This window comes from Erinaceus europaeus, chromosome 13 (genome assembly GCF_950295315.1).
Source record: "Erinaceus europaeus chromosome 13, mEriEur2.1, whole genome shotgun sequence".
Classification (NCBI taxonomy): domain Eukaryota; kingdom Metazoa; phylum Chordata; class Mammalia; order Eulipotyphla; family Erinaceidae; genus Erinaceus; species Erinaceus europaeus.
In genome coordinates this window covers 65790540-65805341 of record NC_080174.1, presented here as the reverse complement: position 1 = coordinate 65805341, position 14802 = coordinate 65790540, and the positions used below count along the sequence as shown (strand labels likewise).

Genomic DNA, 14802 nt, shown 5'->3' with positions numbered 1-14802 from the left:
AGCTGAGTGGTGCTCTGGTAAAAAAAAAAGTCAAGCTTGGTGTATTTCACCAAAGTAAAATACTCTGGGGTGGGTGGCTGGGGGGAGTTCAGGTCCTGGAAAAGGATGACAGAGGACCTAGTAGGGGTTGCATTGTTATGTGGAAAACTGAAAAATGTTATGCATGTACAAGCTATTGTATTTACTGTCAACTGTAAAACATTAATCCCCCAATAAACTAAAAAAGAAATAGGTCAAGCACTGCCAGCTTTTTTTAAAGGCCAATGTTGTCAACTGCTGTGTGATAGTCACCAAGACATGGGCTGGACATAGCCTTTATCAATACAGAAAATCTGGTTCAGGGTGGGTGGGACCTTTGATAAGTGCTTTTCTTTCTGTAGATATAAGGTAGCATTTCCTATACTGCTTCTGGAAATCCTGATTTGGGGTGGTGGTGGTGGTGAGGCAGAACATAAAGACATGTATCAGATTGGGGACTTGGTTGGACAGTGCAGAGAAAGTTGCCTTCCTTCCCAGCCATTCTGGAAGCTTACTGAATGTCCATGCCCCTTAGAGACCAAGACAGAAGCTTGGGTGGGGAACTGGCAGGCTAAGGAAGAGATTCAGGCCTTCAGTGGTGTCCTCTGCACTGCTCTGCTGCAGTCTGGTGTGACCCAGCACTGAGTACATAGTGGAGAGTTCCAGGACAACAAGCTCTCCAGACTTCCTCCTTCTCCTTTGGGCTTTGCTACCTTTCCCCCTTCTCCTTTAGACTTTGCCAACTGGAGTTGCTTTTGCACCAGATGTGTAACAGGGACTGAAGCTGTTTTAGATGGTTAACTCGTGTTTTGAGTTGTGCAGAAGTGGACGATCAGGAGAGGTGCCCTGACAGATGGAATGTGTGACCAAAATGAGGGTGTTTGCTCTGTTTCTCTGGAGGCCTGGCTATCAGGCAGCTGTTCCACATGACCTTTTCCAAACTTTGTGTGCCAAAACTTCCCCCACCCTTACTGGAAATCTCCTTAAGCTCTTGTATTACGTATTTTTTCCTGGGCTTTTTAGCAGCCTAATATGAGTTGTACGTTAATTCCAGTTTTTTTTCAGAAGGTCAAAACTGCCCTTTGTGAGCGCTAAACATATACAAAGTGCTGTCTTCAATACTGAAACACAGTGCAATCTAATCGGGCTGCTCACAGCGCCCAGCTTTCTCGCAGTGATGACCATGCTTTGCAAACAGTTCAGGCAGAGGCAGGTGTGAGTTCAGCTTTGTGGGATACACATCCCTTTTTCTTGCTGGATGTTTGTTACTTTACTGGAAAACCCCATTTGGCACTGGAGAAAACCACTCTTGAAGGTAAAATTAAAGGTGGGTCTAAAAATGGGGGCCAGAAGGCGGCCACGGAACAGCTTTAACTTTATATTATCTAGAATGTCCACTTTGTGGATCACAGAACCACATAAGAATCACTAGAACCACATAAGTAATGGGGATCAACCTCAGCTACCATGTGGAAGAGGTCAGGATGTTGGGGGGGGGGGCAGCTGGCTCAGTGAATGTTCCAATGTGCAAGGATCCGGGTTTAAGTCTTAGGTCTCCACCTGTACGGAGGAAGCTTTGTGAGCGGTGGAGCAGGGCTGCAGGTGTCTCTTTCACCCACCTTCTTCTTTTTTGAATTTATTTATTCATGAGAATGATAGGAGGAGAGAGAAAAAGAACCAGACATCACTCTGGTACATGTGCTACTGGGGATTGAACTTGGGACCTCATGGTTGAGAATCCAATGCCTTATCCACTGTACCACTTCCAGACCACCCACCCACCTTCTATATCTCCCTCTCTCCTCTCAATCTCTGTCTATCCAATAAAGAAATCATATATCTATGAATGTCCAAAGGGTGGACTCTAAACTCAGGGAGGAGTGGTGTGGACATGGCTTCAGATGGGGAATCTAGCTTCCAGAGTCTGCTCATGGGACCTGTGGGCTGCTAGCCCTTGAAAGCATCTGCAGGGGCTAAGGTGGTGTAGACCAGACACAAATAAACGGTTCCGACACCTGCCTGTGACTGTTCCAGAGTTGGAGGTTTCTCTGTGGAGTCTCCCTATTGAAACAGACTCAGGGTGGCAGGGGGTGTAGCTCAGTGGTAGGGTGTGTGCTTCGCATGAAATAGACTCAGGGTAAGGAGACTGCAAAAAGCTGAGGGAGAGGTGAGGAGTGACTGTACTTTCTTAGATATGCGTGTTTTTAGCTTTGGTGGCAAGGAGGGATGATGGGTCATTTTCTGGCTTTCCCAGATTATATTTGATGTAAAGGCAGAAGCAATATGTTCACTTGACTACCAGAGTCACATCCCAGAAAGAGACCTCAGGGAATAGTACAAAGATGTCAAAGATCCAGTACACCTGCTCAGGTGGAGAGGGGGATAGGCCTGAGCATTCTAAAGACTCAGTCCTTAGCAGAGCCTGCACTAACTGGTAGCTTCTGTTATCTCTTGAAACACATGTTTTTTTAAAATTTATTTATTTATTCATGAGAGAGATAGGAGGAGAGAGTCAGACATCACTCTGGTACGTGTGCTGCTGGGGATCAAACTTGGGACTTCATGGTTGAGAACCCAATTCTTTATCCACTGTGCCACCTCCCGGACCACTTTTTTTTTTTTAATTTGCTCCCTCCCCATTTTGTTGCCCTAGTTGTTTTGTTGTTGTTGTTATTGATGTCGTCGTTGTTGGACAGGACAGAGAGAAATGGAGAGAGGAGGGGAAGACAGAGAGGGAGAGAGAAAGGCACCTGCAGACCTGCTTCACCGCCTGTGAAGCGACTCCCCTGCAGGTAGGGAGCCAGGGGCTCGAACATGGGTCCTTACTCCAGTCCTTGTGCCACGTGTACTTAACCTGCTGCGCTACTTTCCTGACCCACAACATCTGGGTTTTTACACTTTATTCCCTGGTGCCAGATGCAATGTTCTCAATGTTATAGCAGTGAGGCTGGTTCTAGGAGGTCTCTGGCCCCCAGGTCCCCCTCTTCCCACATGCCTACCCACCTTGGGTCAATTGAGCACCTTGCACAAGTCTGCAGAGGCCACTTTAGCTTCTTTGGATGACATGGGGTCACTTTCAGAAAGCTTGGCTTTGTGAAACCATTGCATAAGTTGTGGTTTTTGCTTTTTATTTTTCTTAAATAAGTCAATTCTGACCCTTGAGGTTAGTAAGGCAGTGAGAGTGAAAGGGTAACATAATCCTCTCCCTTCCTGCAGAATTTGACATTGGGTTACCTTTTTAGTTCTGTTCCCTTGGGAACCAGATAAAAGTGGAATGTCAACTGTTTCAAGGCAATGTTCATTACTTGTGGTGAAATGATCTCTAATTGTAAATTATTTGAACTTAAGAATTCATTGAAGAACCATAAACATCCGCTAAAAAGCCCCAGCTATGGATTTCCTGAATGCAATGACTCAACTGGGCAGGTCTCTTGCAGGGCTGCTTGATGTATATGAGCTGGAAAGGTGGAGGCTCCCCTGGGCTATGCTGCTTCTCAGCCAAGGTGAAGCCCACTACTCCCAATATGCTGCTTCCTCTCACACTTGACCTGTCATGTGGGAAGCAAAGGAGAATGTATGGGAGGACCCTGGGTTCTGTAAGAGCTACAGACAGGTCACACTATCTTGCTGTGTCTACCAGCCTTTAAAAAAAAATTTTAAATATTTATTTATTTTCCTTTTTATTGCAATTTTTATTGTTGTAGTTATTATTGTTGTTGTTATTGATGTCGTTGTTGTTGGATAGGACAGAAAGAAATGGAGAGAGGAGGGGAAGACAGAGAGGGGGAGAGAAAGAGAGACACCCACAGACTTGCTTCACCGCCTGTGAAGCGACTCCCCTGCAGGTGAGGAGCCGGGGGCTTGAACTGGGATCCTACGCTGGTCCTTGCACTTCATACCACGTGAGCTTAACCCACTGTGCTACCGCCCGACTCCTGTCTATCAACCTTTTAAGGGAATACCACCTCTAGGTAGTCAGTAGGAGTCCCAGTGTTTAATAGGATTTAAGGCCAAGGCTGCCTGGTGGATAGTGTGAAGGAGTGTGCTCCTTAGTAGCTGTGGAATTGGGGGCACACATCTTACCCCTCTGAGCATTAGTTTCCCACCTGTGAAATGGGAACAGATGGAGAAGACAGTTATCTTAGAAGGTTGTGGAGAGGTTTATGTACCTAATGAGATAATGTGCTAAGTTAGCACAGGAGGCCCGCAAAAAGTGTTCACTTGTACACTGTGCACTCTTGGTGTCAAGGGTTAGGTGGGGTGGGTGTCATTTTGCTCTCCAAGGCCCAGACCATCAGCATGTCTAGCTTCCCCACACACTGGTGCTACTTTCACTTCAGTCCTTGTCTCTTGGTGAGGGCCAAACCCATAGATCATTGCTGGGGTTTCAGTAAAACCCGCTTTGGGAAAGCCCTTAGCCCTGAATGAAGAGCACAGTTCATCAGACCCTGCTGTCCAGGAGTCTATGGAAGACTGTCTGTGTTACTGTCTGTCTGTCCATGGGGATCTGGTCAGAACCTCATAGTGGTCCAGGGGAAGACATGCTAGTCATCATGTCTCAACTAGTCACAGCTGAGTTTCTTCATTCAAATCCCACATAGCCAGATGGGTCCACAGAAGGAAAATGGCCTGCCCAAACCACCACAGCACAGACTGGACTGGCTAGAACCTTGGTGGTGGAGTCAGATGACTTGGCTTTGAAGCTTATTTTGGCAATTACTGGGTATGTGATCTGAGGTGGTTTTTTTTTTTTTTTTTTTTTTTGGTAAACTAGAGCACTGCTCAGCTCTAGTTTATGGTTGTGTGGGGGACTGAACCTGGGACTTTGGAGCCTCAGACATAAAAGCCTCTTTGTATAACCATTATGCTATCTACCCTGGCCCTGAGTTTGTTTTCTTACCAATAAATGGACTTGTAAAGTTTAAACAGCCGTGGTCCGGGAGGTAGTGCAGTGGATAAAGCATTGGACTCTCAAGCGTGAGGTCCAGAGTTCAATCCCTGGCAGCACATGTACCAGAGTGATGTCTGGTTCTTTCTCTCTCCTATATTTCTCATGAATAAATAAATTATTTAAAAAAAGATTAAACCGCACAATTCTAACCACGTAGGACAATCCATGGGGCACAGGGTAAATACCACGAAAGTGTCCAGCAGCTATCACCAGGTCACACTGTACTGTGACGCTCTTCTTACACCTTCTCTTCTGGTGACCTTTGAGAAGCAGGGATGTGTGGCCTGGACAGGAGCACCTGGTCCCTGGTGAGCACAGGGGGCACAGGGCAGGCTGGGTTAGCCTGCATCTTTCCTTCTCTCATGAGAGTCATGATGAACATGTCCAGGGGCAGTTCCTTGGAGCTTCAGACTCTATTGCTGCTCTTACAGCGAGGCTCTGTGAAGCTGCTGCACTCACCTCTGCCTGGCTGCACCAGTGTGAAACCCTTTGAGGGCAGAGGATGGGCTCGCACACTGTCTTCCCAGGGTGATGAGAAGCTGTGGCCCCAGTGAGCCTTTGACAGACAGCCTGTCCTCTAAGGATTTATAGTTTTAGAAGAACTCTTAGGGTCCTCATGTCCAAGCACTTATTCTGACTAGGAAGAAACTAAGACCAATAGCAGCATATTGACCCAACTGTTGGAGACATAGTAATAGGTTAATACTGACTGATTAAAAGATACTGGTATGTACACTATATTTTATTTATAAACAAACTGACACAAAATAAATTCAGATGGCAGCAGGGACAGCTGTGCTGCTGACATGCTTATAAAGAAAGTAAACGGACATTGGAGGGGCCAGACCCCAGTGTGGAAACCCTTCCCTCCATCCACCTTAAGCTGTTCATGGCCTAAAACCATTGGGCCAACCTCCTTCTGTAGCAGTTCTGTCCAGGGCAGAAGCTATGGCAGAGAATCCCCTCCCCACAGATGGCCCTGGGGCTGCAAACAACCTCAAGGAGGAAGAGAGAAGAAAGTGACAGGGATGCTGTCCTCACCACACTGAGTAATGTGGTCAAGGCGTTAAGGGTCTATCTGGTGCTCAAAAGAAAGTGCCCGGCGTAACGTCCTCTCAGAAGGGGCCAGGCCTCTTTGGAGAGGGCCTCTCTGGGACCAGGGCAGGGCAATCTCTCACCACATAAAACCCAGTGTTTGAGGCAAGAGAAGCATGAACAGGCTGCCTGCTCAAGTACCAGAAACAATAAATTAACAATAAGAAAAGATTTTTTTTTTAAAGGTAGAGGTTTGCACCATGAGCTTGGAGTCTGGGATCTGTGAGAAGGCAGAGCAGTGGGGCTGTGGGGGGCCACACCAGGTCCAGTAGGAGATGACTGGATATCAGGGTCAATCCATGTCCTCACCTTCTGAGGCCCTAGGAGCTGCCCCTTCCTCCATCACTTGAAGGTGTTCAGTCTAAACCCTGGGAGAGGTCAACCAGGCTGGAAAAATAAATACTGGGACACCTCAGAGTCAAGGCAGGGCTGAGGGGAGCAGCAGCACCAGCCTGGGGCCCCACACTCACCCCTCCTCAATCCTTCATGGAAGGACCTACCATGGCAGGAGGGGTAGTAGCGGTGGCTCCATGCAGCCTCCTGGAGTTCTGAGGAGGCCCAAATATCACAGAGGTACCCGGAAACGGGCTGACGCTCCGCCTCCTTGGGAGGATGCCCCCATCTCCTCGATCCCTCGGCTGTCCGGGTTGTGTCTCCCTCTCAGAACTTGCCCTGCTTCAGCCGGTCAATGTGGTAGCAGAGCTTGAGTGCAGGCCCCAGCTTCAGCCCCATGTACTTCATCATCATGTCACTGCGCAGCAGCAGAAGGGCTTTGCCATCGATCTCCTGGCGGGTAGGAGGACGTGCCGTTAAGAGGCCTGATTGGTCTGGCCAGTCTGGGTGTTGATTATAAAGATCACCCAAGGAATTGTAAGTCAGAGTCCTAAACCTGCCGTGACATGAAATCTACCTCGTGCCCCATCTTTTGTCTCTATACCCTGCATCCTGCACTATGTTATTGGACTCAGGCTTAAGTTCTTTACACATTTTTACCATTTCCTTTCCCTAATGTCTGGTCCCACCCTCACAAACCTCCAGGATGCAGCTCATTTCTGCCTCTTTCAGGATGTTCTCCCGATCAGTTTGCTTGCAACTACCACAGACTGTTTTTCATACTGACCCATAACTGTTAGTCAGTGAGCCTACTTCTTTCCTGAGCAGCTGTGAGACCTTCAGGCCTGATCAAAGAGCACCCTCCAAGCCAACCTGGCTGGTGGGAGTCAATCAGAGCTATAGTAGTTATGGGGGGGTGAGGAGCAGCCCGGACCACAGAGACAAATGGTCACAAGATGAGGAGGTGACAGGGAGCTGATGAGGTTGAAGATTTGGGCTGAGGGGGCAGAGTGACATCTACCCAGAGCCCCATACTCTCCCCTCCTCAGCCCTTCAGGGAAGGGACATATCTTGGCAAGAGAGGATAGTGGTGGCGGCTCCACTTGGTAAGGGAGTCTTTACCTTGGATAGAAGTCCCTGGTTCTCAGGCCAAGGTGTGTACCTGGGAGAACAAGTGCTCCTAGGAAAAAGAGTTCTCTCCCAGGCCACAGAACAAGAGGAATGTGACTGAATCAGAACCTACACCAGAGAAAGAAGCTGAACTCAGATTCTGTGAAGTCTGTTTGAATCTTGAGACCCAAGATTTTGTCTCTAAGTTGTTTGGTGTCTCTTGTGTTTTGTTTCTAGGAACCTGGAATAACTATATAGCTCATGACTTTTAAGAATCAGCAAGATACAGAGGCAAGACTCAGAGAGAATATATGAGAGGTTAGACAGGGGCACCTACATGTTTGCGAAAGAGGTCGGCATGGGGTCCCAGCTGAGGATCAGCCTCCCGGACAAACTGCATCACGTCCTCCACTGTCCATGAGGAGGGGTCCCGGCCATTCAGTCGGGAGGCATCCCGGCTTTCCAGGTATCGGTCTGAGCCTGTGAGGCAGAGGAGGGCACCTTCCATCAAGGGGTGGGGCTAGTCTGTCACTCCTTATCACTCTTCTTGTCATGTCCTGATGGCCCTATGGGTGAGGTTCATGGCAGTGCACTATTCTACCGATGAGGGAAAATTAAGCTAGGAATCCATTTATTCCTTGTAACCACGAGAAAAGTATAAAAGACCAATCTTCTTTCAATCTACAGTCTTTCAATCTATGGCTTTATCAGACCACATATCTTCCCCCAGCCAAGTTTTCCTTTTTTTTCCTCCAGGGCTATTGCTGTGGGGCTTAGTGCCCGTACCATGAATCCACTGCTCCTGGAGGCTTTTTTTTTCCTTTTCACTTTTGTGGCTCTTGTTATTTTATCATTGTTGTGGTTATTGTTGTTGTTGTTGGATAGGACAGAGAGAAGTTGAGAGAGGATGGGAAGACAGAGAGGGGGAGAGACAGACACCTGCAAACCTGCTTCACCGCCTGTGAAGCAACCCCCTTGCAGGTGGCAAGCTGGGGGCTCGAACCGGGATCCTTATACTGGTCCTTAGGTTTTGCACCATGTGCGCTTAACACACTGCGCTACTGCCCGACCCCTATAGTTTTCCCTTTCTAAGCCTTTAGTGAGCACTTGAGCTAATCACTTCTCTATCTTGCACTTCCTCAAGCACAAAGTAACCCCCAGAAGGTCTCATAATGTTTTCTTTAAGATCTTGCAATAGGCCATGGCTTTAGTTAACATTTAGAAATCTGACCTTTGCTTAGGAACAACCAGAATTTATCCAACATTCTGACAGCTGGGGACTCTGTTTTCACACCTGGCCATCGAGGAGAGCAACTCCAGCAGTGACCACTTCAAAGAAATCATTTACATGACTCATCTGACTCTCCTCATGGACTGCCAAGCACTCACAGCCCCTTTAGCTTTTAAGTTGCCCTCCTTGGGCCTACACTCAGGGACATTTCAGAGTTGTTTTTTTTTTTTTTTTTTTTTTTTAACCAGAGCACAGCTCAGCTCTGGCTTATGGTGGTGCGAGTGGCTGAACCTGGTACTTTGGAGTCTCAGGCATGAGTGTTTCCTTTACATAACCATTCTGCTATCTTCTCTGCCTTGGCACCTTCTGAAAGAAACTTTTCCACAGTGGAAAGCTCCTTATTATTAGGGTTTGGTTTTCTGTGTGGTGAGTGGCAAACCTGATTCAATGGCAATACTCCCATTGCACATGAAATGAGATATGCACTCTTTACCATGACCCAGACGTTATCTGTCACCCGCTCCATTCTCTCTGACTTCCTCTCACACTACTAGCCACACCCCCTACTTCTTACTTGCCATGTTCCAGACAAGTTTTTCCCCAACCCCACCCCAGCATCTCTCTCTCTCTCCTTCTCCCTCTTTCCCTCTCCCCTCTCTCTTTACAGGCAGAGAGGCAGACTGAAGTTTCTTTCAGTGTGGTGGGGGCTGGGCTCAAAGGCAGGCCATGCACATGGCAAAGCGGCACACTATTCATGTGAGCTATTTTGCCAGCTCCAGACAAGTACTTTTTTTATGCTGCTTCTTCTTTTTAAAATTATTATTACTTTTTGATAGAGACAGAAATTGAGAGGGAAGGGGAAGAGAGAGATGGAGAAAGAGAGACACTTGGAGCCACCTGTTTGCCTCTGATCATGCTATATTTTCTTCCTGGAAATCTCTCTCTCCCCTCTGACTCCTGACATGGCCCCTGAGATGGCTATTCATACAGTCACTCATCCTCTATGCTCTCAGGCAAGCTTACCCCTGGAGCACAGTCTGCGCATAGCTGAAGCAGTGTTCAGTGGGAGGCTGCAGGATGGTAGCAAAGGCCGGTATCCAGGGGTTCGAAGATTCTGGGATGTGCTGACAAGGTTGGTGGGATTTAAGGTGGAGTCCATCGAGTCTGAGTGTGGTTCCAAGGAACGGGCTAGACTATTCCCTAGGATAAAAGTTTCACCTAGAAAAAAAGTAAAACTATGGTTAGAGTAGGGACTGGACCAGAGGACACCAAGAGATCTGATGCAAGGTACCAGTTTGGTAGAATAAAAGGCAGAAAAATAGAAAGACCTGGAATGGCTGGCTCTCAGGAAGCCTGAGTACCTGTCAAATTGTTAGCTCTTACTAGGTGACTTTAGTTCAGCCCAGTGTCATTCTTTATACTTGGATGTCCTCACAAACTCTTTTTCTTTTTTTAAAATTTCTTTATTGGGGAATTAATGTTTTATATTCAACAGTAAATACAATAGTTTGTACATGCATAACATTCCCCAGTTTACCATATAACAATACAACCCTCACTAGGTCCTCTGTCATCCTTCATGGACCTGTATTCTCCCCACCCCCATCTACCCCCACCCCAGAGACTTTTACTTTGGTGTGATACGCCAATTCCATTTCAGGTTCTACTTGTGGGTTTTTTTTTTTTCTTCTGATCTTGTTTTTCAACTTCTGCCTGAGAGTGAGATCATCCCATATTCATCCTTCTGTTTCTGACTTATTCCACTTAACATGAATTTTTCAAGGTCCATCCAAGATTGGCTGAAAATGGTGAAGTCACCATTTTTTACAGCTGAGTAGTATTCCATTGTATATATATACCACAACTTGCTCAGCCATTCATCTGTTGTTGGACACCTGGGTTGCTGCCAGATTTTGGCTATTACAAATTGTGCTGCTATGAACATAGATATATACAGATCTTTTTGGATGGATGTGTTGGGTTCCTTAGGATATATCCCCAGGAGAGGAATTGCAGGGTTATAGGGTAGGTCCATTTCTAGCCTTCTGAGAGTTCTCCAGACTGTTCTCCATAGAGACTGGACCAATTTACATTCCCACCAGCAGTGTAGGAGGGTTCCTTTGACCCCACACCCTCTCCAGCATTTGCTGCTGTTACCTTTTCTGATATATGACATTCTCACAGGAGTGAAGTGGTATCTCATTGTTGTCTTGATTTGCATTTCTCTGACAATCAAAGACCTGGAGCATTTTTTCATGTGTTTCTCGGCCTTTTGGATCTCTTCTGTGGTGAATATTCTGTCCAAGTCCTCCCCCCATTTTTGGATGGGGTTATTTGTTGTCTTGTTGTTGAGTCTGGCAAGCTCTTTATATATGTTGGTTATTAAACTCTTGTCTGATATGTATGGCATGTAAAGATCTTCTCCCATTCTGTGAGGGGTCTCTTGGTTTGGGTAGTGGTTTCTTTTGCTGTGAAGAAGCTTTTTAATTTGATGTAGTCCCATAGGTTTATACTTGCCAGAAACTCTTATTTTTCTTCTTCTTTACATAATTTTTATTTGTTTATTTTGAATAGAGACAGAGAAATTGAGAGAGAAGGGGGAGAGAGGGAGATGGTGAGAGAGGGAGGGAGATAGAGGGAGAGAGAGAGAGAGAGGGAGAGAGAGAGAGAGAGAGACTCCTATAGCAGTGCTTTACCACAAATCAAGCTTCTTCCCCTTGCCAGGTGGGGACTGGGGACTTGAACCCTGGTCCTTGAACACTGTAATGTGTACATTTAACCAGGTTCACCATCACCTGGACCCTAAGACAGACAACTTCTCCTCTATCACTACCACCACCTCCTCCACTTTTTTTTTTTTTTTTTTTGCCACCAGGCTTATTGCTGGGGTTTGATGTTGACAATACAAACCACTGCTCCCAGTGGCCACCCCCCCCTTCAATAGGAAAGACAGAAAATGAGAGGGGAGGGGAAAGTAGAGAGAAAGACAGACACTTACAGACTTGCTTCACTGCTTGAGAAGCTTTGCCCTCTCCCCTACCCCCCCATCACCACAGGTTGGGAGCTAGGACTCAAGCATGGGTCCTTGCACATGGTAATGTGCGCCCACCACTTAAGGCTCCTCTTCTTTTTTAAATATTTATTTATTTATTCCCTTTTGTTGCCCTTGTTGTTTTATGATTGTAGTTATTCTTGTTGTTGTTGTTGTTGGATAGGACAGAGAGAATTGGAGAGGAGAGGAAGACAGAGAAGGGGAAAGAGAGACACCTGCAGACCTATGAAGGGACTCCCCTGCAGGTGGGGAGCCGGGGCTCGAACCAGGATCCTTATGCCGGTCCTTGCGCCTAAGGCTTCTCTTCTTATATCAAATGATTTCTTAAATATTTTTCTTGTCCATTTTCTGGATAAGCAGAATCTTAAAAAAGCAATGGCTGGGTTATACTTTTATTCCTTGAAACTGTAGTTGTGTGTGTGTGACAAATGTTTACTGAATTAAAAATTTCTGTAAAAACTAAAACAAACAAAACCCTTTTCTAGGATGAGACTAGACTGCCTTATATACAAGAGACTAAAACTGGGCTGGGGTGCTAGAGAAAAGATAATTTTGCTTAGATGAAGGTGCTTTACAAGCAGACCATCAGGGAGTGGGCAGTAGTGCAGCAGGTTAAGCGCATGTGATGCGAAGCGCAAGGACTGGTGTAAGGATCCCGGTTCGAGGCCCCTGGCTCCCCACTGCAGGGGAGTCACTTCACAGGCGGTGAAGCAGGTCTGCAGGTGTCTACCTTTCTTTCCATTTCTCTCTGTCCTATCCAACAATGACGACAACAAGAATAACTATAATAGGGAGTCGGGCGGTAGTGAAGCGGGTTAAGTGCACGTGGCGCAGAGCACAAGGACCATTGTAAGGACCCCGTTGGAGCCCCCGGCTCCCCACCTGCAGGGGAGTCACTTCACAAGCGGTGAAGCAAGTCTGCAGGTGTCTATCTTTCTCTCCCCCTCTCTGTCTCCCTCTCCTCTCTCCATTTCTCTCTGTTCTACCCAACAACAATAACTAAAACAATAAAAACAAGGGCAACAAAAGGGAAAATGAATAAATAAATATAAAAATAAGAATATAATAAAAAAACAAGGGCAACAAAGGGAATAAATAAATTAAAAAAAAAAGAAGTAGACCATCAGTCTTGCCGGAAGGACATCTAAGGAATGTTTTTAAAAAATATTTATTTATAAAATATTTATTTATTCCCTTTTGTTGCCCTTGATGTTTTATTGTTGTAGTTACTATTGTAGTTATTACTGATGTTGTTGTTGTTGGATAGGATGGAGGGAAATGGAGAGAGGAGGGGAAGACAGAGAGGGGGAGAGAAGCAGAGCTGCTTCACCACTTGGGAAGCGACTCCCCTGCAGGTGGGGAGCCGGGGCTCAAACCAGGATCCTTATGCTTTGGGCCATGTGCGCTTAAGCCGTTGCGCTACCGCCCGACTCCCCATGAGACTCTTTTTGCATAACCATTATGCTATCTACCCCTTGCCCCCGTCCCTTTATACCTTATACACCTTACCACTGAATCTCTTTTTATTTTTTAATTTTCTTTATTTATTTGATAGAAATAGCCAGAAGTTGAGAGGGACGGGGAGACAGAAAGGGAAAGAGACAGAGAAGACATCTGCAGCACTGCTTCACCACTTGCAAAGCTTTCCCCCTGTGGGGACTGGGGGCTTGAACCCAGGTCCTTGAGCATTGCAACATGTGCTCTCAACCAGGTGCATCACCACCAATGAATCTCTTTAACTCTGAGAAAATGATGATGATAATAATGATTATCATGTGACCATAGAGAATGGCAGGTCCAAAATCTGCTGGGCAGACTGATCAGTGTAATAATCAGACAGGAACTGAGATTGCAGACTTGAGATGATTCCCTCTTTCCTAGAATACCTAGATTTTAACTTTCTTTTAATTTGTAGATAAATCTTACTTTTGTTAATGTAAAAGTTTTTATAATTTATTAGCTTTCACAGGTAGATTATTAATTTTTTTTTCTTTTTCTGGGATGGATTTGGAGCTCAGAGCCCTCTGGACATCTTCCCTGAACATTTATCTCTTTGGGGAAATGATTTTTTAAAAAGGATTTTCTTTAATTTTTATTAATGAGAAAGTTAGGAGGAGAGAGAGAAAGAACCAGACATCACTCTGGTACATATGCTGCCGGGGATTGAACTCCAGACCTCATGCTTGAGAGCCTAATGCTTTATCCACTGCACCACCTCTGGGACCTAGGGAAATGATTCTTAATGCCTGGCCAAAGGCTCTTATGCAAAGAATCTGTGTCTTATGTTCCTTCCCTGCTGGGATTGTACAGAGGGGAGAGTGGGCCTGGGCAGCAGAAGCTGGGTTAGAATCTGGCCCTGGCACTCACCAGGCAAGGTGCTTTCCTCAGAACCTCAGTCTCCTCACCTGTAGTATAAAAAGCCCCTTTCTCCCAAGGTTTTGTCAATAACTGCAAGAGAAGGTCTATAAAAGTCTTTGCAAAGGACTCTCATCCTGATCATGACCTCATACCAGAAAACAGTCACTGATCATTAGCTATAGAACTGGAAGCAGATTCTGTGTCATGGCTGGGCTCTACTTATACCAAGTCAGTTCCTCTGCCTTTGGGGACATAGCATTTTCTGTTTATGGAGTCTAGTGTCTTGGGCATTGGCCTACATATCACTATCCTTTGTGTTTTTTCTTAGAGATCTGGCCTATAACTAGTAATGGTTGGGATTCATTTAGGAACTTAATGATTACTATATTCAACCAGATTATCTGGTACACAATAAGATATTTGTGGTAAGACGGTTTATGATTTTAAAACTGCTTTATAGTAATCACCTAAACATGCATGGCAACATTGGGTTTAAATAAAATTTAGCATAGAACAGCTATTTACACTTATCCATGGAAGTTTAACTGCTGAAGGTCTATCCTAGAAATAGTTCTAAAGAAAGAAGTAACTAAAACTCCAGGACATCTAAGCCATATCCCAACCCCTCTTTATATACATGACATTTCAAATTCA

The 14802-nt window shown here is 45.8% G+C and overlaps 1 protein-coding gene across 17 annotated transcripts in view; it reads right to left on the bottom strand.

The window, feature by feature from the left end:
* Positions 1 to 6256: 6256 nt before the first annotated feature.
* SCMH1 (Scm polycomb group protein homolog 1) overlaps positions 6257 to 14802 on the bottom strand; it is a 148562-nt gene continuing 140016 nt past the window's right edge. For 16 of the 17 annotated variants that reach the window (XM_060206121.1, XM_060206120.1, XM_060206122.1 and 13 more), the window contains 3 exons: positions 9762 to 9956; positions 7845 to 7987; positions 6257 to 6850 (listed from right to left, as the gene is read on the bottom strand). In XM_060206121.1, coding sequence (XP_060062104.1) covers positions 6725 to 6850; positions 7845 to 7987; positions 9762 to 9956 — 464 coding nt within the window. In that variant the 3' untranslated portion in view covers positions 6257 to 6724. Of the gene's footprint in view, positions 6851 to 7844; positions 7988 to 9761; positions 9957 to 14802 lie in introns of those variants that run through there. The other variant, XM_060206127.1, reaches the window with a different exon arrangement.